Source organism: Cryptomeria japonica, chromosome 5 (assembly GCF_030272615.1).
Source record: "Cryptomeria japonica chromosome 5, Sugi_1.0, whole genome shotgun sequence".
NCBI classification, from domain to species: Eukaryota; Viridiplantae; Streptophyta; class Pinopsida; order Cupressales; family Cupressaceae; genus Cryptomeria; species Cryptomeria japonica.
Window position 1 is genome coordinate 215,900,216 of NC_081409.1, and position 22,755 is coordinate 215,922,970.

Sequence of the window (22,755 nt, forward strand, 5' to 3'; positions counted from 1 at the left end):
GTTAGTTGACTTTTGCTTGGATTCTTGGATGGATCGCCCGCCTTTGATTAATATCCCTAGACTAGATGAAGCTAGAGATTGATCGGTTGACTATAGGGGCTCAAAGGTGGCTGATTATAGGAGGCAAGAATGGGTATGGTGTAGGTTTCTCCATAACTATATAACTTTCAGGATTTTCCCTTCCCTAGGGATAAATAAGTTCAATTAGCTTCTCTGCTTTAAGAGTATAGGATTCCCACTCTTCACAAGCCAAATCATATTCATTAGATTTGGGACTCTTTTGAAGATTATTCAATGAAGGTATGACAAAATCTCCTGAAAAATAGGCATTTTCTACAAATGGTCAACCAGTGGGTTAAGTTAATTTGGTGTAAGGAAGCCCACCTAAAAAGTAGTGTACTTGCTAGGGTGATGGTGCTTCATTGCCTATCCTCTTTGGAGATCTAGAATCTTTCTTCAAACTTAGTGGGACTGTGTTGGATTACCCTAGCTTCTTTGCATTTGCATCTCTATGGTTGGTCCAAAGGTTTGCCTAGACTTGGTCTCCTTTGGAAGATGTGCTCTTTGTGGGGTGTTTTACATGAAGCAAGTGTAGGCGGATCAGGTCCTCCTCGATTGAAATCTTCCATTCAAGAAAACTTTGTTCAAAAACTAGAGTTGGTTGTAAAGCATAAGGTTTGGTTGCTTCATTTGTTGCTAGCCTCTTTGTTCAAGGATATGGTGCATGTTGGGGATGTTTTAAATGATGTTAAGGGTCTAGTTGAAGATTTGTATCCACTAGCTTCTTTAAAGGATGTTAGCATGGTGAGGAAGGAAATTTTAATTGTGTACAAGGGATACAAATAGTTCAAGGCGTATTGTTTTGACTTAAGCTAGATGGTGAAGAAGTTAATGGTTACTCATGATTGTGGGTGTTTGGAAGTGTTGATGCTTTCTTGATGCTTTCTTGATGCCCTCTTTTGACATGAGTGACCTTATGCAAGCCAAGAAAAGAGTGGAGGTGTTTCATAGAGTGAAGTTTCTTCAATTGGTTGTTCAGTGTGATAGTTTGGCATTGGATGGTGTTGTTGGAAGGAAGGAGGAAGTCATAGGGGTGGATATGGCAAGCTGGGGGGGTTGGTCCTACTAGTGGAATGGGCAAGTGGTGAGCTTATGTTTCAGATTGTGGCTTCGTATTTTGTCAATTGATGTTTTGGGTGCTAGTCTATTGGTTTTTTGAGTTATAGCCTAATGTTTTATTGTTTCAATAATTTTGGTCATTTTGTTGTAACCGGTTCTTTCCATGGTCAAGATAAGCAAAAGAAAAAGAATATAATTTTTTGTCCCATTAAAGGGAAAAGAAAAACTTTGAATGGTAGGAGAAACTCCAAATGGTCTCCTCCCTCAAGGAATTATTGGAAAATGAATGCTAAAACCATACATGGCATACCCACTGAGTACTTGTCATGTTTCTCTAGTGGCAAGTTCTTGGCGAGTACACAACAATTTTTTGGCAAATAAAAAAAATTCACCAAGTTTGTGACGAAAAATTTACCAAACCTAAATCCATCCATTTTTTGCCTTTTTTTTTATAATTTGCATTTTTTTTATTTTTCCACCTTTGACATTGCATTTAAAAAATTATAAAAACAGTGTATGTCATGAAGGCCTATGTAATTTTAAGGTCTTCATTTGGGCTTGGTGGCACAGGATCTACTCGTCAACACCACTAGGAGCATGTTGTGACCTTTTCACACATCGCCCCATTGCAAATGGGGACCCCTCTTTCCTGCTTTCTGTGGCATTTTAGTTTAGGGTTTTGGCAGCAGATGGCAATTTTGAGCTCCTTAATGCCCGAGTCTCGAGTTTTGAAGTGTGATCATGCCTATGTGCTATTAGGGTTTTCAAATTTTGAATAGGATCAAGTGTGTGTAAAATGTTAAATGTCTAGGTGATCCTAATTTTGTCTAAGTCTAGACTTTTGAGCATAATTGAGTTTAAAATGTGTTCAAGATAGTGATATTTGCATGCCCAGGCATCAAGAGGTACTTTAGGGGTTATTTTCTTGCTCTTGGGAGGTAATTCAAGACAAACTTGCACTTTATCCCAATGAAATCCCTATTTTCTCATTCAAATTTTGAAAAATTTGGCTAAGTCTCGATGCATAATGATGAAATTTGACATGTCTAGGTAATTTTGAGTGTAGAAATTATTAAATTCCTGATAGAAATCCATTAAATTGAAGTCTAAGGGTCAAAAATCCTAATGAGGGGTGTTTTTCCCCCAATTTTGAGCAAATTTTTGATGACTCATGATTTTCCCCCACTCAAAATCTTGATCGAGGGCGATTTTCCCCCAACTGTCCTAACGTTTGATCTGATCGACCATGTTTTTCCACCACGGGGCCCAAATTTTGCCTAAGTGCTGGAAATCATCCTGATGACCCCCATTTTTCCCCTCGACTACAATATGAACTTTAATGCGGATGAAACAACCTATCTTGATGAAGGTCGATTTTCCCCCAGGGTCAGTTTATGAGCAAGTTTGATGAACTTTAATGCGGATGAAACTACCTATCCTAATGAAGGTCGATTTTCCCCCAAGTCAGTTTATGAGCAAGTTTGATGGATTTTAGTGCGGATAATAATCCTGATGAGTGGCGAATTTGCTCCAAGTGTGTTTTATGATGAATTTTGATTTGGATAATCATCCAAATGGGGATAGATTTTCCCCAAAAGGTGAATTTTGGACTTAATGAGCAAAATAAAGAGATTTTTGAAATGGATTTTTATCCTGATAAGCCACTATTTTCAACAGGATAGATTTTTAGGCAAAATGAAGTAATTTTTATGCATGAATTTTATCCTGATGGGGGTCGATTTTCCTCAATTGACCCAAATTTGATGAAGTTGAATGAATTTAATGCAAATGTGATGAGATTTAATAGTTTTTGCCTTGCTAGTAATTATTTAATTATCAGTAACAATTATTTAATGCCTAGAAACATTTATTTAATGTCAAAATCTTTATTCCAAAGCAAATCGATTTTCCCAGGCAAGTATAAAGAGGCAATGTTTTATCCCACATTGCTTGTGTGGTGAAAAGTTGAGGCAAAAACTAGTTTAAAAGGGGCTGGCCAGCAATATAATATTATTATATTTGCTGATGTGATTGATTGAAAGCATTTTAGTGGCTGATTGGAAGGTTTCCTAGCTAGGCGATTTTACCAAAGTGTCCATTGGACACCATTTTTGTGAGCTGGAGTTGCAGATTGGAGGGCAGTTTTGCCCAATTGCACCTAGGCGCTGCCATTGGAGAGATCTACAGCAAGCTTTGGTGGCACATCATGCCACATTGGGTGATTTGGAGGTTGGCACTATGATTGGGAGGGCTGCAATTTTGTTTATTAAGCAGATTTTGCCACATTTGGGGCAAATTTAGTGATATTGCTGAGCGCTATGGATGACAAAAGGCTGCCATTGCACTCAGGTCTGAGTTTGACGACATTGCTCGAGCTTACCTGGACACCATTGTTGGCTGGAGATTTCATTTCCAGACTTCATTTTCACTTCCTAGCTATTGCACACTTAGGTGATTTTATTGGAATTTAAAGGCATTTTTCTGAGTACACCAATGCTGGTGTAAGTCTGAGACACCATTTGCAGGTTGTCTTCAGACTTGGATCTTCATTCCCAGCCCCCTACTTGTGCCCAGACTTGGCCATTTTGAATTTGGGAAGGTAAAATTTCATCAAATGTGAACACTTTGCATCACCGGAACCTCTTCAAGTGACTGATTTTTACAATTCGCAGGTTGTCTTCAGACTTTGGGCATCCATTGTTGACCTTGGAAGAGTGTCTTCAGACCTTTCATACCCTTTTCCAAGCATTTCCAAATTCCTGGTATACTTCCGGACACTAATTTGACATTTTTCTGAGTATATCACATTTGTCTTCAGACTTTGTTTGAAATCAGACCTTACACAAGTCTGAAACTAGGATTTTATGAGGGTTTTAGAACCTATTTTTGTCACATTTTCATTCTATTTTCAGAATTCTTGAAGAATATTGTTAGAATTTCTGATTTTCATCCCTAAATTTGTCTAAATCATAAAAAATCAGAACTTATACAATTCTGAAAATAGGTTATTCGGATAATTTTCCATGATATTGACTTCAAGTTTCATATAGGTGCCATGTCTAAATCTGGAATCAGTGCGAGGAAGGATCAGTTGAAGATAGTTCAAGAGGAATTCTATCCAGATTCCCAATTGTCCTCCCGATGGAAGGGAATCACAGATACAAACATGGGATTCCTGAATATGAAGCAGATGCGGCAGAGAATGTTTGGAATGAAAAACCAGATTCCTTCTCCCCTTTCCGCCAATATCATGAAGAGTGGCATATATCACGTCATTGGGTTTCTTCAATCCATACAGTGAAGTGAACTTGTTCTAGAGTGTGCAAGACATTATGACCCGACTTCCAGGATGATCCGATCTTCCAAAGGGGTAACTCTTGCCTACCTCACTGAAGATGCAATTGCAGAAGTATTTAGAATTCCCCGGAGTGCAGATATGAAACAAAGAACAAAAGATGAGTATGAAGCAAAATATAAAATGAAGGCGGGTGCGTGTAAGACAATTGTGAGCAAGGAATGGATGATTGAACCAGGACCTCATCATTCCAAGGCACCTAAAAGACTTATGTGTGAAGAATTCAAGGATGAATACAGCAACCTAAATTCTTGCTCAATCGAGTGATGGGGATGTCACAGGGTGCCTTGTTCGAAGGATGGATGTTTTATTTTATCCAAGATTGTATAAAAGGAACAATGATCAATTGGGCTAAGATTATAAGCGACAATCTGGGTTTTCAGTTGAGCAATGTGGAGAAGACTAGGTCATTCGGCATGACTTCCTATCTTGTATACATGCTTGCAAAATTTGTTACATATAAGGGACTGATATGCAAAGGCAAAGTTGGGAATAGACCAAGACAATATAGAAGTTATGAATGTTATCCACAACTTCATATGCATAGAATTGAAGACTACAAGAGGGTGAATGAGACTTTCACCATGTATATTACAAGAATGTCGCAAAGCGGAATCCACAAAAGGTTGTCCAAGGCGGCAAAGGAAATAGTTGAGGAATATAGATCATGGTACATACAGTTTCCCACCTTCACATACCTAAAGATTCAAGGATTCAGATCCGCACCATACAAACTTCTTGTAACAAACTGCCCTCTCTGCTATTGTTTTTTCCCCCACAACCCTGCTGTTGGTGATTTTTTCAAACAGTTTGCAAGCATTCAACAAAGGTCTTTTAATCTGTTTCTACAGGTCCCTGTGGTTTGCTGCCCCTGTTGCGTTTTGTATTTCTTTTCATGCATATATCAATGCCATAGAGAATATATTGCATTTGTTTATTTTTGTACAAACTAAGCATCCATTAACACTCATGGAAAAATGCAGATTAAGTGCTATTACTGAAAATTCCACTTGCATTATTTAATGACAAACACACACAGATTAACCAGACATAACAAGGAGATGATGATTTTCTTTCCAAGCTAGACTCAGATTATGTAGCACTCAAATGAAATTATTAAGAACATGGAAATATCGGAGAACATTTGTCACGCCCAGCTCCCTGTACATCTCCTACAGCAGCTCAAATTAATCAGCAAAGAGATATTCACGTCCAGTAGATATCAAACTTGAACTTGTTTTTGGCAGCACCATATAATATCCTTTGTCCAGTCGCTGGGAGGTGAGTTCACACTAGCCTCACCTTGCAGTTGGAAACAGTCCGCGACCTCTTACTTCCCTCTCACAATTCAGCAAGCAAGCTACAGGTTAGTGCTGGCGTTTTTCCTTGATGTGTACAGATTTCTTCAACCACAATATTGCTGGTAATCCCTTCAGGCATCATGTCTTTCTAAGCTGGTCTGTATGGATTATTGCGAACTGCGACCGGTAATGAGGTTGTTGTAATTTGCTTTGAGTGTATCCAGGGTTTGCCTAATGGTGGCATGGTTGTCTGGTGCTTTCCCAAAGGTCTGTGAACTGTTAATGAACAACACCTTCACTCCCTGTTGTCCTCATTTTTGTTTCCAAAAATGAAGGACCACTACGGTGAAATTTTTATGAAAAAATGAAAAAAAAATTACTCTATGGCACGCTTCCCGAGGCAGAATTTTGACTAATCCTTGGATTGGCTTAATCCTCAGTCCATTCTCGAACTACGTTTCGAATTTCGTCCAATTCTGGATTCGTTTGGTATGCCTTTCCTTCAATTTCGGGTTTTAAAACCCAGACTGCAGGTGGAGAATTTTCTTCAAATTGCAAGTTTTAATGATATTCATTGTTGTGGTCTTTGTAGGGGAATTTTTGATCAATTACATGTGCATTTTTATTTTAAATATGTCACTTGTAATTTATTTTAAGTTTCCCCTTTAATGTTTTTATCTTTTTATTGTTTTTTTGGTCATTTTTAGTTAAAATAGGGATTTTTTGGCTCAACTGCAAGTAAACTTGCAGTTTGTTCAAAAAACCCCTACTTTAATGGTTTTCACATGTAATAGGGATTTTAAATCCCCATTACATATGTGCAAGTGTTTTTAACTTGTTGTAAGGATTTTATTTCCCTTTTACAAGTATTTTTAAACTCGCAGTTTGCTCCAAAAAACCCGATTTTGACATAAAAGTGCATTTTTGACAGTTTTAAACTTGTCATTTGTCCAAAAAAACCCGATTTTGGCTTGATGAGTGAAAAAGTGAAAAATTAAACTTGCTATTTGTCTTAAAAAACCCGATTTTAACATGAAAGTGGGAAAAATGAAAATCGAACTTGTTGTTTTCTTTTTAAAACCCGATTTGCTTCATTTTGGACAAATCGAACTTGTCATGTGTCTCCCAAAACCCGATTTTCATGCAAATTTTGTTTGTTGAAGATTTCAAAGCAATTTTTTGTGGAGATTTTTTAGGGAAGGAAGGCGTTTTTGCTTCTACCCTATTTTCATGCAATCATCAACATCTTTCATGCCAAATGGAGGTTATATTGACTGGTTTTTGGAGCTAAATCAGCAAAAACGTGGTTCTTTAAACCCACATTTTGGGTGCTTTTTACCTCATAAATTTGCACACTCCTAAATCATTTTGCTCTTTCCTACTAAGGCGTGGAGGGTGAGAGGTTTTTTGCACCATTTGATGATGCCGTTAGAGTGTATTTTGGTGGCCACGTGATTACCTTTGGCCACGTTTTCTCCTTTTAGCAGCGTTTTCAACCATTTGGCGTCATTATTTCTTCTTCTACCTTAGGCGTTTTGCTTGGTTGCACACTCTCATTGGCATTTTGATCCTCCAAGTTTAAGATTACTGCTATATTTGGGGGATTCTTACAAAAAACGTGATAAGGGTTTGATATACTGGTTTTGCTTCTCCATTTCAAGAATTGTTGCATTATTGGAGAAACATTTTGCATTTTTTAAGAAAAGGTATGTTCTCCTTCCCTTCTCTTCATTTTATTATTTTCTTTATTTTTCGTTATTAGTTGCATTTTTGGCATGTGATGTTCTTCCCCAAAAAATTTGGTTTTTGTGAAAGAAATCTTCCCTTTGAAATGCAATTGATGAATTGCTTTGTTCTTCTCAAAATTCCATCTTGTATTCGGGATTTTTAATCTCGATTACAAGTTCGCTCGAAATTCTTGTTCTTCCCCTACGGTTAAGGAATTTAATCATTTTTGGTTAAAATTCCAAGCTTGAAAAGTGTGAAATACCCCTCCCTTGCAAATTCGGGTTTTAAAAACCAGATTACATGTTGTAAAGATCTTCCCATTTTCATGAAAATGACTTTCCCGGATATTCCCGTTTCTATCCATTCATGTTCCCCATATCCGTACTTTCCATTTCCATCATTTCCCGCGAGTCAAAATATCATTTTTCGTCCATTTCTCCATTTTCGAATTTACAAGTGTACTTGTATTCGGGTTTTAAAACTCCGATTACATGTATGTCCCTTCCAACTTGTATACTTGCGAAAATTCTCCCAAAATCCGAAATTGGTCAAAGTCAAGATTTTCCCATTTCTACATATCTCCCCTCTTCCTCTCACAAAACCGTGAAATTCAGAGATCAAAGTTTTACCCATTTGAAGAAGAAAGAATGATATTTGCAGCTGATTATGATGTTGCCTTAACTCTTTTAAGTCTTCATCACAGCATTCCAGGTTCACAATCAATGACAGATTTGCCGGCATCGCCAACTCCAAAGAAACTGAAATACAAATATGACAAATACCAGAATGAGGTTGCACCTTCCCAGGTTTCTTCTCCTTTGGATCGCATCAGGGACACGGAAATAGGGCACGTTGATATGGCAGAATTCATTCACAGGGTAGAAGATCCACAGGATAACAACTTGCAGCGGCTGTTGGACAGCCATATCCATCATGCATCTTCTTTCCCAGTGGCTGCCCTAGAACCTGAGTTTGTTCTCGCATGCGCCCATCATTTTGACAAAGAGTCAAGAGTCATCAAAAAAGATGATGGTGAAGCTATAATTCGTCTTGATGCAGATACAATCGAGAAGGTCTTCAAAATACCTCCTGCACCTGTTTATATGGAAATCACCAAAGAAAGTGCAGCAGAGTATTATGTGAAAAGGGAAAAAGATTGCAAGCGACACATCAATAGGTGGATTCAAGAGCCACGTCCTTCCTTCTCAAGATGGGCAAAGTTGTACCGTTGTGATTTCAAGTGGGAGATAGGAGACACCATCACTCTTCTCAGCAGAATGTTGGGCCTTGAGCACTCCAATGTCTTTGAGCCATGGATGTATCAATTCATCATGTTCATACGGCAGTCGCATCACATTTCATGGGGTGAAATCATTAGTGATGCTTTGTGCGAACAACTTGCAGCAGTTCCTACCACTATGACCTTTTTCATGAAATCTTATTTGGTATATTTAGCAGCGTCACTTAGACACTTTCCAGGTTTTTCTACCAAGGGTGATCGCTGGCTTATACCAGTTTTGGAATATTATGACCAATTGCCATTGAAACCAAGCAGACTGCATTTCAGAAGAGTCCAAGATGCATTCTTCAGATATTTTATGTGTCAGTTTCACATGGATCTCAGAAACAAAAGAGTATCAGATGAGGCATGGGTCAAGGTGTCTGAGTATGGGTGTTTATTCCTGCAATTTCCCACCTTCACCTATATAAGGATTGGATGCTATGATGGTCAGCCATACATGCTTCCAAGATACCCAACCGATAAGATAATTCTTATGGAGTTGGGAAGACAGATCATGGCTGTTCATACTTTTCAGTTTGCTAGACACAAGGTTGGAATGGGGATCTCCAGCACAAACCCATTGAAAATTGGTCGATACTCCCTTGTCACATCTGTGAAGGCTAAGGCCATGGAGGTTGAATTGCAGGAAATCAAGCTTAAGAGTTTCAAACATAGAGCTGATTTTGATTACAGAGGTATGAAGGAGAAGATCAAGAAATCCTTTGTGCATGTTCATCGCATTGAAGACATCTGGGCAGATCTCCGCACAGAAGCCGAAGTTCTGAAGATGGATTACTGCAGGCTCACTGTTGAGCAAATTGTTGACTTGAACTTGGCAGATATCCCACAAGGGATGATCGATGATGGGCATATACTTGATCCTGAATACACTTCACGAAGGGTTGAGGAAGCTCCACTTCCTTTGATCCAATGGTCACACAAGAAATGCATCTCCATCCTTGACAGATTTCAGCCTATCTTGGCCAACACTAACGCATGGCTGAAAAGTAATGCTGTTAGACTTATCAAAATCAAGGTTGGTAAAGAAGATGATTCTATAGGGCCTCTTGGACGGAAGTCTGAGATTCAGATTGATAATAAGGAGGGTGCTTCATCTTCAGGCACAAGGATCAAGTTACGAGTTAGTCGTGCAGTAATGCTTCCTCCTGAGGAGACGACTACTCGTGGGAAAGAGAAATCACGGTTCCATGTTTGGGTGATCGATCTGGATAATCTAGAAGAGGGGCAGCAATCTGATGATGCGCCTAAGTCTCCAGTTTCAGACACGCCTCACGACGTCATTCCTCCAGTTTCCATTGAGACGCCTCTTTCTCCTCCTGATTTGCTCATTGATGAGTCTCCTCAGAATGCAGTTCCCATTTCAGCATACGAGCCTTCTCCTGATCAACAACGAGAAAGTGTGTTGAAAGTTCCTAAAGATAATCCCACTTGCATTCAGTTATCAGAAATTGATACTTCCACTTCTGGTTTTGAAGAATTCATGAGGCAATCTTCATGCCCATTGGTAACTGAGCAAACCGTGGTCGCTATTCAAACAGATATTCCTCCCAGGGTGACCACAGTAATTCAAACAGAAACTGCTTCTCCTTTGCCTATGGCTACTACTGGAAGTGAGTTGATGACTTTGCCTCCATGGCTTAGTTCTTTCACCCCGAAAAGAAAGAAGCAAGAGATCTCACCTGATGCCTTTGACTACCAGCAACTCAAACAGTCCAGATCCAAAGTTGCTAAGAAGGCAAAGACTATCTCTAGGGTAACTGTTGATAGCAACAAGATGAAAGTAGCTGAAATTGTGGAACCTATTGCAGATAAACCACTTGATGAAATGTCAGCTGCTGATTATAGGGTTACAAGGCTAGAATTGGGCAAGCAAACACATGAGGTCATTAAACATGATGCTCAGTTTTATGTTGCTTCACTAGTGCAAAGGTGTGACGATCTTCTTGCAAAGAAAGACAAGCTAGAAGAAGAAAACCGACAGCTCATGACAGCCATCCATAAAATCACAAAACCTGCTGCTGAAGGGAGTAACTCCATAGGTTCTTCTGGTTCCCAAGAATCAATTCGTGGAGTGGAAAGAGCTGCTCAAAAAGTACAAGCAGTGGATTCCTGGGTTGATCAGCTTCATGATCAATGTGTGCAAGTGGTAAAAGAAATTTTTCAAATAATGTCTAAGTTGGAAACCATTGAGGAGAAATTGGATCAGACTTCTAACACTTTCAAAAAGAATCTGAAAAGTGTTGAGAAAAGTCTGGCAATCTGGCATACCATGCCCCAACAACAGCTCAATATCTTGCAGGAGCACGCCATCATCTCTTCCAGGGTAATGTACTTGGAATTTGAAGAACTCATGGAAAACAAGACCCTTGTTCTTAAATCCCTCATCGAGGAGATCAATGATGCAAGGAGATTCCGAGATGAAGTTTATCAAGGTATTGTCTCACATTGTGAAAGGGCCTCTTGCAATATAGTAAGTCAGGATGGAGAGCTGATTCCAGAAGAAGAGGTTCTTGCTGATTTACATATGAGGATTCATGATGAATGGAAGAGCGAACAATTCTCGGCAGCTTCAATTCAAGCATTGATGAAACACCAAGCCTTTTTGCATGAGATCCAGTCTACCCTAGATAAAGACAATTCTGCGCTCCTTCGCTGTCACGACACTATTGTAAAGACTATGGTTGTTGCTAAGAACACCCGTGAACCGAATCCCGAAGAACTACAAGCGAGCATCCGGAGATTTCAAGGATTCGTGTCTTCACAAAATTCAACTTAAGTGTTTTTCAACACTTAGCTGAATTTTCTCTCTTTTGTAATTTTTAGTTGTAATTTTGTTTTGACAAGTTACATGTAAAAGTATTTTTTGTAAAATGCAAGTTACACATTACTTGCGCTTTTGTAATTAAATGTAAGGCAACTACAAGTTGTGTCCGATTAGGACTGTAGTTGGAATAAGTCTTAGTTAGTTAGAGTAACTCTTAGTTAGTTAATGAAGTCTCAGTTATTTACTAAATGAGCCTTGGTGGTTGAGAGAATCTCTCAAGTTAGTTAGGATCCTCCCACCTTTTTCTCAAGGCTCCTATTCTATAAATACTTGAGAGGTCCATTGTAATTATCATCTTTTGGAAAGCAAGTAAAAACTCTGCCAAATTTACAGCAAGAAGTCTTTGAGCTTATGTATGTGAATTGAAGGTTTTGAAGAATAAGAAAGAAGGATTACTCAAGTTTTGAGTCTTTTAGCTACATGTTTGAGTTTGAATCTTTTTATTTCTTCTATGCAAAGTGTTTCTAAAGGAGCTTAGTCCAATCTGATTTGAAGTCTTTGAGCTGCAAGTAGAGAAGATTAATTAAAATAGGAAATCTCTAGAAGGAGCAGCAAGTCTTTGAGCTTGCGTCTATTCTTGAGGAAAAATTACTGTTTGATAAGAAATAGCAGCAAGTCTTTGAGCTTGCATTAATTCTTGTCTTTGTGTTAAAAGAATAGATTATTTCAGTCTTTGAGCTGTTATCTTTTATTCGTTGTAAAAATTTAGTATAGCAAAGGGTAGATAGGACTTCCAATAGTCAAGTCTTTGAGCTTGATATTGCTGTCCCGTCCCGAAGGAAGTGACGGAAGTCTTTGCGCTTTCAGGAAACTTCATTTCCTTTCTCTCATTTCACTTGAAAGTGGTTACTGTTGTTATTCAATCGCTATCATTTTCTGTGAAGAGAAAAGGATATTGTCTTTCTTGAAAAAAGAAGAAAGATTGTTGTCCCATCCCATTTTATTTTCCAAGTTGTAGTTAGATAGGGGGAGCCTTCCCTTAATTAGGAGAGTTTTTACTCGTGTGCTGTGGTTAAAACCACAATTTTGTATATTTCCCCAAGTGTACAAAATTTTCAACCAACACTCCCTAATATCTCTGCGATTAACTTCAGCCCCCAAACATGACATTCTTCAGTACTAAAAGGTTCGATTTACTTACAGCAAATGCCACAGCTCGTACCTTCCTCACAATGGATCTATACCTTCAGTGCATTCTTAAACAATAGATGAGATTCTACAGTTCTTCCAACCTTGTATTCAACCAATGTATTTCATCTCTGCCATTTAATTTTTAAATTTCCCAGGCCTGATTTTCACAGGTGTAGGAAATGATACCCAAGAGGGATTTTGTCCTCAAGAGCCAAAGATTTTCCACAACTGGATTCGAGAAATACAATTTCCAAGATAACCAATTTCCAAAACACAATTCCCAAGATGATTGAAGCTTCATTTAATGCACTTATTTATTACTTCACTAGGGCACACATTCCAAAGCACCATCAATGTGGGATAAAGGAAAGGTAGAATAAAATATTATTATCCCTTATGTCTCCCACATGAAAGGGGCACTTTTAATTTTCTTTTTCCTGACTATAGTCCCAGCATTAAATAATTCACTAAGTTAAATATTTACTTTAACTTAGGAACTTTTAAGAATTTAGCCAAATAAATCATTAGCTCCATAAAATGGCAATCCAACTGGAAATAAATGAACCCAAAGTAGTTGGCATAATAAATACATCAAAATTTCCACTGCCACTGCGCTCTTGGTGACTTATTATAAATAGTGTCCTGGAAAAACCATCAAATCTCCTCCAATCCGCCCGAAACTGAAAACACCTAGGCCAATTTCCTCATTAGTCCCTAAAATGTCCTCGTTAGCCCTCGGGACCATGGAAAAATGGGCTAATGACAAATGACCAGACAACTGCTAAAAACGGGACATTACACTTCCCAGGTATCCTACAGACAGAATGATCCTACTTGAGGTGGTGAAACAACTTCTAGAATTTGATTTCATCCAAAAGGAGAAGCACAAAACAAGGATAACTTTCCCTATTGCAATAGGAAAGACTTTGGAGGTGTGCCACACTATCGCTGCAGCTAGTACAATGATTGATGAGATTGCATTTTATCGCCTTGGAACTTACAAGAGCAAAGATAAATTTGATCCACATAAGAGTGTTGAAAGGATCAAAGGAGAAAGATTCAAACATAAAGTTGACATTGAGGATTATTAGGCTAATCTCATGGATAAACAAGCAGTAAGGAAGAGGATGTTGTCCCGAATGTCAATCAATTTCATGAGAAAATGTGAACTTTTTCTCATTCCAGATCAGATAGTTGATGATAGTGATCGTACTCATCCGCAGTATGAGAATGAAGTAAATAAACCCATCCTTTTGCCTAACTGGTCACAACCAGAAGTAGTGGATTTGAATGTGCTTATGAGAGAAGTTATTGATTTCTCCAAAGAATGGGTAGACAAGTATATGAACAAATTGATAAATATGGGAGTTGCCTTCACTTATGAGAAAATGAAACAAGAGGAGTCCTCTCTTGAAGATGATCAAAGAAAAATCAGTGATCTGAGGATTCATGCAGATGAGGAGAGTCATGCTCCAAAACGAAGGAAGGGTATGCCTAGAGAATCCAAGAGGAAGGGGAAGGAGATAGTTACTCAATAGACAAAGAAGAAAAGGCATAAATCTAGCACTCCTTTATCTCCCCTTAGTTCCTCATCAATGAAGGAGGTAGATGTGCCAGAGAGGAGCAAAAAGTTTGAACAATGCTCCAATATAGTGATTTTGCCAGAGCATATTCAAGAATTACATGCTACGGCAACATCGACGCCACGACATGAAGATGAAGAGCAGCTAGGATCTCCCCCTGTCCAACTGAAAGTTAGTTTGGGCAATAATGTTTATGATTTGACCAAAGACAAGGAGGAGGAGGATGACATTATCTCAACATTGAGAGGACTTGATCGAGAGATGTGTCTTGATGATGGTCGTGAATCACGGAGAAAAGTAAGAAGATGATAGAGGCACAGCCTATTGATGACATTGATGACTACTTAGCCGGGAATGATAAGGAGAAAGAACCAAAGAAGGCTAAGATATTTTCCAATATAGCTAGAGATAAACAGGCGTGCAAATTGCACAGGTGGCTATCCTAATGGGTGATGTGACCAGAGATGCAGCTACTCCCATGGATTACCGGATCACTTCGGTCACCCTTGGACGGACTACAAAGACATAGGAGTTCCAGGAACTCGATGATACAATCTGGGCAATCAATGCGAGACTGAATAGGGAGATTGAGAAGAAAAGTATGTATAAGGAAGAGAACATCAAGCTTAAGGAATATATTGCAAGGATGAGGCGTGAAGATCCCACTTTTGTCTCGCCTATCGCAGTTGATCGTGGATTCACTTTGATCATGAGGCAGCAAGGAATACACATGCAGAATTTGGGAAGTGGATTGAAGATGTGACAAAGCAGGCAAATGATTTCCTAACTCGGTTTTTCCAGGCATTTGACAAGATGACAATGCTCACATTTAAGATACAAGATTTGGAGGGGGTTTAGGATGATTTCCAGCTTAAGGGAGATATCTATGATTTCCAGGGATGGTACTACTCATTGGCCATGCAGAAATCTACTTATGAGATTGCATGGAGAGATTGTGTAGAGATGGAAGGATCAATTCAGGAGATTCAATCCAAAATCTTTTCATCCATTGAAGAATTGTTAGGGGTAGATGTCAGTGCTTCTAGCAGTCTACACTTAGAAGAATTGAGAGATAAGATGAAGTTTATGTACTTCAGCCAATTGGATTCTTTGAAGAAGAATCAAATTGATGATTTGGTTTCCATATTGATCCATGTCCATAGTTCGCAGAAGCTTATGCTAGATTGGGAGAATACTTTGGATGCTTATTTGGATGCACTGGATGTGATTGATGATCAGCGGGAGGCTTTGTCCAGCATTATCATGGAGGAGCTAGATTCAGTTTTGGCTAGATTCTTGGAATATACTACTAGAGAGAGGAATGCAGGCCAAAATCTTCTAGAAGATTCCCTACTTGATGACTAGGCGTCATTCCATTGGATCACATGTTGGTGATTCCTTTTTTGATGTAAACCCTAATTAGAGCAACTTTAGGGTTGTGTTGGCATGATCTTGGCCCTTGATTCTAAATGAATCTTGGCCATCCATTTCTTTTGAGACTCTATGTATATCCCACTGCCTCTCATTTGAAAGAGAGATATTTTTGAGAATTGTCGTCTACATGCTGCAGATTTGAATACAATCATTGAAGTTTGGTGATTTTGTTTAAGTGTTGTATGCATTTGTGGTTCTCATTGCCTCCAAGTTAGATTAGAATTTGTTTCAAGTTTCTTATATTGAATGAAAGAGTTATTGAATGCATTTGTGTGGAATCCATTTAATCCATACCACTAGCTTCTTGCTGATTGTAAGTTAGCCTTGTGTGGTCAACTGGAATTTTATTGAACTTATCTTCAATTGTTGCACGTCCATTGTTATTCATTGTCTTGATGGTATCAATGTTTAATTTGAACATCTATGAGATTTACCTTAGATGATTGCACTAAGCTTGAGTCAAATTGTTTGTCGATGGTGAGACCTTGCGTAGTAGGATTCCATTGAATCGTTCACTATTTCTTGCATTCCAGGTTTTTGAATAGAATTCTTAGACCCTATTCCTTTTGTCCTTTTTTTAAAAAATCTTTGTTAGAATAGATTGAGCTCAAAGTGTAAAATCTTAAGGCATCGGCATAGCCTATTCCAAATCCATGATAAGATTGATTCATCCAAACAATTGAGTAAGTCCCCAAGTGAAAACAACATATCACATCAAACCATTAAGCTACCCACATGTCAAGAACTGACCGTATAAACCTTGGAATCGTCTTTGTTGATCAAATATTTAGCATCTGAGGTGATTTTGTTCAAGAGAGGGTAAAGTACTTTGGTATTTTATTTTGTGTTCGTATGTGCGTAAAACACACATCAACAAGGCACTACCCCTTGGCCCCGTTAAAAGCACTACACCCAAAACACTATGAGTGGCCTGAGGTGATTTTGTTCAAGAGAAGGTAAAATACTTTGGTATTTTATTTTGTGTTCGTATGTGCGTAAAACACACATCAACAGGGCACTACCCCTTGGCTCCGTTAAAAGCATAGTTTTAAAACTCGTGGACTCGCCACGGACTCGCGAGTCCATGGGAGCCACGAGTCGACTCGCCAAGGACTCGCGAGGCGAGTCCTGGCGAGTCCATCTAAAAGACTCGCGAGTCTTTTGCAAGGACTCGCGTGAGTCTTTTGCATGGACTCGCGAGTCTTTTAGATGGACTCGCGCGACCCAGAAAAAAAGTCATGCAAGCTTGAAAATTGAGTTTAACATGTGAAAAAATTTGGTCTCTCCGTCAGGATTCATGTATGGAATATAACATTAAGATATAAGGAAATGTCACTTATACTTTAAGTTATATTCCATATATACTGTCAGGATGTTTGAGAGTGGTTTCGGACCTCCAGGACTTATAATGCAAAATCTAGTTTTTGGAGGATTCTTCAATTTTCCAGACTTAGTCAAATTTCAGGATCCTTCGGCGATGCCCCTTGACCCCAACTTGGGGGCGCTGCCCCCAAACCCCCGTCGAAAAATATAGGGGGAAATTGCGCCGATGGAAGTAGGGAAAATTTAACCTCTGAGTATGATTAAGCTCCATATAAAAGCATAATTTGCATTGAAGAAATCTTGGTATTATACATTTTTGAGTTGAAAGTTTGAAACTAGGAGTATGTGACATGTGTAATGTTTCAATTATGGCTCTTATGTTCTCTAAATGCATTAATTAATTTCTTTATGTTTTTTTGTAAAACTACAGTTTTTTTTTTTGCCGAGTCTTTCACGAGTCCGAGTCCGAGTCCAAGTCCAAATTTTTGGTTTGCCGAGTCCATGGCGAGTCCGAGTTTTTCAACTATGGTTAAAAGCACTACACCCAAAACACTGTGAGCGGCGCTAGCCCAAACCCTCACAATGGGCGCTACCCCCAGACCCTCACAAGGGGTGCTACCTCTTGACCTTGCTAGGGTCAATACCCCAAACCCCTACGAAGCTATGGGATATGGAGACAGTGCAAATTGACCTAGATGCTTCCACTTTCCAATATGCTACACTTGAGTTCAAAAAGTGAGCACACTTTTAATTGTCAGCTATCTATCATATCAAGATTCTGCATGATGATGCAATTTTGTACTCAATTTGTATAAATTAATTAAATTTAACAAAAAAACACTTTTGTACTCATTTATGGGCTCATTGGATCAATTTTGTCATTGAATTTTCCAACAAAAAAATCTGTTTTTAAATAAATTTAAGCAATTTTTAAGTTGCTGAGTTTTTTTGAAGTCACAAATTTTGAGTCTATCAAGTTTTTGCCAAGATAGAGTCTGCCAACTATGGTTGACAAAACAGCAAGAGGCAATTCCAACAATGGAAAGATTGGTTATCTGATTTCTAATAAAGAAGTGACTTTGTATATGCCACTGCAACACACCTAAGCTTGCATTTCAACATTGAAACTGGCATGTTAATGCTTATTGAAAAGGCTTTAAGTTAGTCCACCCTTACGACAACCAGAAGAGTTCATGGTTATGGTGTCTATGTATCTAGGCTTCTAAGGCCTGTAGAGACCATTAAGGACAAGGATCCCCCTAACTTATTAATCAGTATTCATAGAAAGATTCATTTTCTGATGTCTTCTGGGAAATCCATATAACAGTGTTTGATCAAATTCCTAATAATTGATTCAAAGCATAACGCAATATAGAAATAAATGTCAACAACAAATAAGCATTTTGGATGCCCTAAACCACTCACTAGGCATTCTCTTCTCAAAGGAATATCCTCACAAGGTTCCATTTGACACAAATATTACCAGCTTTTCAATTCTATTACAGGTTTGTCAACCTCAGATATTGGGAGGAATATTAAATTTATTACATCAAGGATCATCTATCAACGCCTTATCAGTCCAGTCCATAATTCCAATACTCCTCCGAAGTGGCCAGGTACTTGCTCAAATTACTATATCAGAAAACATGCAGAGTCCATCCTTTTCCAACTTATTCCCAAGTTTTTTAAGGGCTGCTTGATATTAACTTTAACTTGTTTTTAATTTTTTTTTGAGTTCAAGTTGCACATTATGGTTTCATACACAAAAATATGAACACATTAACATGTATTAAATGAGCTGCACTCTATTACGACATCACTTACCTACCTAATACACATTTTTATGCTAACTGTGATGTCTATTGAATTTTTACACTAACTTCAATGTTAAGCAAGTAGATTTGTCATCGAATGAGTAATAGTTGTCTGGTAATTTTTTTAGTTACTAGTATTTATCCCAAGTTTCTAGTAAGAAATTGCCAAGTATAAGTTATACTCTTACTCTACAGCTTCATTTAGTCTTTTCCAAGTACAAGTTAAGTGACTTTGGTCAACGATAATTTTGCTGTTTTCGATTATAAAAACTTGGAGGACTGATTCACTCTTCATAGCTAATTGTAATAATGTGCATTAGATATAATTTGCTACTAACAAAGGCAGCTTTTACCCCTACCGCTATATACAATTGCACTTTGTCATCGAACCAGAAAGCAATACCTACCTAGGATATGGTTAGAGAGACAAGTTAGTATGTTGGCATGTATACAGAACTATTATATAGACATTTTGTACTTTGACAATCATTGTAATCGTTTCTATTCTTGCTTGAGGAATTAAGCTATGTGTGCACTCTTCACAGGATTTTTAAGGAATATTTTTTCGCCGATTGGCTAATTTTTCACAAAAAATTGGAAAATTATATTCACCGATTGCCGAATTTTCAATAAGAATTTGTCAAGTTTATATAGAAAATTTAGACAAATTTATTAAAATTTCCAAAATATGTGTGTACTAATAGATGTCCTATGATTTTCCTATGACTTGGCCTGCAATACATGTTCTTTTAACAACAGAGAGTCGCAATTCATTGTATATAGTGTCTCCGTGACATGCATCTCCGAGAACTTGAGCAACGTATCAAAGACAAAGATCGGTGTTAAGACATCTCCTGATACCGGGGAACCTTATTCTGATTGCATCCCACACAGTCTCCTTAGTTAAATTGCCGATTCCTATTTAAAAATGAAAAAAAAATCAGGTGAAAGTTCCCCTATCGCTTGTGCCTTATCCCAATTGGCTAAACTCCAGTCCTTAATCTAATTATACATTATTAAAAACAAATTTGCGTATTATATGGATTTGTACTTGGGTTCAACTGATTATCCTATTAATTTCAGGTGTATATCAAATTTCAATTTCAAATTCACAAGGTGGTTTATTAGCAATGCTGCTATCCCCGGAAGGCCCAAAGAAAATTATAAAACAAGCATCAGCTTAACATCAAACTTCAGTTCTTGAAACGGCGGTGAGCTCTATATGCCATTTACAAGCCGCGATTCCTTCTCACCTGTATTTCATACGATAAGCCGCAAGTAGTCATTTACTCAAGTTCTCTATGTCTGCTAATGAAATAAAGAAAACTACTAGCAATGTGAAATTGTAAAGATTTTTGGGTGAACCTGGTGTAGTTTGTCCATCTTACTAGTCTGATCAATGATTCGGATGACAGGGACATAAGAACAATGGCGATTAAAAATCACTGCGTAGTTTTATCTAAAAATCTTAACAAATTTACTACCATGGACCGTGAAAATCTAATGTCCTTACTAGCAATGTGAAATCTATGTCCTTATTAGCAATTCATTAGTACCTGAATATCCTCCAAAGTTTTGTCCTGGTGCTGAGGAGGATTGTCTTCAGAGAGAAGGTAGCAGATGGGGTGTTGAGCAGCTGCATTGTACTTCATGTGGAGAGTAATGGGCCTTCGTGTCTTTGTTCCTCCTCCTACATGATTGAACTGAAAACCCATGAGAGCTTCAATGAGAGCACTCTTCCCATCTGTCTGGTGTCCAACCACCACAATTGCAGGGGCCTCCAACCCCTTCTCCAGCTCCTGTGCAAGCCCGTGTAGTTCATTGTATGCCTCGTACAACTGCTCCTTCTTCACACCACTCAAAAAACCATTACCATTGGTGGTGGTGTCTTTGTTTAAGGAGGAAGGTGGAGAAGTGGGTGTGCCTCCAACCCCAACCTGGGATGATATCCATTTCTCTGCAGCTCCTACTCTTGCCCCTTGCAATCGTGAGGAAGAAGACGAATACAACCCATTCATTGTGGTTCAAGGGTTTGGAGAACGACTGCGTACAGGAAGATTATCAATGAAGGTTGATTTCAGCCACGGCCATTTTGTAATTTTACAAAAATATCAGAATTGTCTCTTCTTTTGAACTAAGTGTCTTTCCCACTCGGAACTTTAGGTGCCGAGAATGCCCATTAAGATGGGTTAAAGGAAAAGATCGTTTTTACGTTCCTAAATATAGGTAAATAGAATTGAATAGAATAAGCTTTCCCAACGAGATAAATCGAGACTGCAACTACTAAATTAATAGAATACAATGTTACCGTTCATGTTACTCTGTCCTCCATTGCTGTCATCCACAAAATATTTAGTAGTTTTAGTAGTATCATGTTAACATTGACATTGATGTGCAATAATCAAAATATTAACAAGGAAATTAACTTTAATTTATGTTTTTTTATTACAATTTTATTAAGTAGGTTATGTTTAATAATAATAATTATGATGGAGTTTTATTTAAGTTATATGAATAATATTATTTTTGTTTTTTGTTTTTCAAGTGAGTCAAAATTTATTTGATCATTTTTTTATTTTTTTTAAAGGGGTAAACGCTTTTAATCCGGAGCTATGAACCGGTGGGGCTTGAACCTTATGGCAAGAACACAACACAACAACTTAACCATCACAACATGCCACTATTGGCTATTTGATCATTGTATATTAAATTTCAATTATGATTGTCTTCTCTATTATACATTTACAACATCTAGGTATTAATATGGATGTCTGTTTAATTATAAACAACAAGAACATTTCAAATACTTTTAGAGGTTAAAATGGGTAACTTTTTCAATACAACTAAAACATTAATAAAAAATCAATGAACACAAATAAATCAAAGCTTTAGAAAATATTGTACATTGGTAGGACTTCTTTTAGAAATTATTTTTTTCTTATGTAGAAAAATATTTCAAAGAGAATATTCAATTTCTTTTCAAATAAGCATGAGCTCTAATGATCACCAACATGTGTCAAGATTGTAAATTGAAGATAAATAGTGTTTCTTTTATCAATAAAACTTCTTGGAGCTCAATCTTCCTTGCAAAAATTGTTAGAAAGATAATGTTCCAATAAATTAGTGATGTTATTGTTGATTTGTCTTTGTAACATCATCAACAAACTATGGACATCATTCAACAAATTACTATCAAGAGAATTGACTAATGCCCTTTGGAAGTCATATGACCTTACTAAAAGAAAATTAATAAGTATGGGAGTGTGATTAAATAAAATGCATGTGAGAAGAATATAATAGGAAATATATAGCAAATACTTGAGAATTTTAAGACACTTTAAGGGGGGAAACCTTCAAAATATCCAAGAAGAAAAAAATTCATAATATGTTGGTAATAATCTAATCATTGCCTCCTATGTATACCTTGTGTATGCCATGAACATTGTTTAGACCAAATTAACTCCTTATATAAGACTATATTAAGTATCATATAGCTTAATTAAAAATTATGGCAAACATAATTCAACTATTCATATCATATGCACACTATAAGGTTAAGAGTGTAGTATGCCCTCCTCTTCACACGAGCATTGTTGTCAATGTTGATCAACTAAATATGGTTTTAAACAAAATATTCATCTTCCCACATATCATCTCCAATAGACAAACTTTTTCACTATAAATAAGGTATTCTATGATAGCCCTAGTCTTCAACTTCTTCATCTAACTCTTGTAATAATGTTTATGTAGGAAAATGTTGAACAAACACCTTCTTTAAACATGAGATATCAAAAATTAGATTTATCTTTGTTGCTTGAGTTAACTCAAGCTTGTAAGCTA

The 22,755-nt window shown here is 37.6% G+C and overlaps 1 protein-coding gene across 1 annotated transcript in view; it reads right to left on the reverse strand.

Annotated features, from left to right (window-relative positions):
* The window catches only part of LOC131064391 (dynamin-like protein ARC5), a 163,381-nt gene extending 142,225 nt beyond the window's left edge, over window positions 1–21,156 (reverse strand). Inside the window, exon 1 of the mRNA XM_057998521.2 lies at window positions 20,472–21,156. Within this exon, the coding sequence (XP_057854504.2) occupies window positions 20,472–20,933 (462 nt within the window). The 5' untranslated portion in view covers window positions 20,934–21,156. The remainder of the gene's footprint in view (window positions 1–20,471) is intronic.
* Between the last annotated feature and the right edge of the window lie 1,599 nt (window positions 21,157–22,755).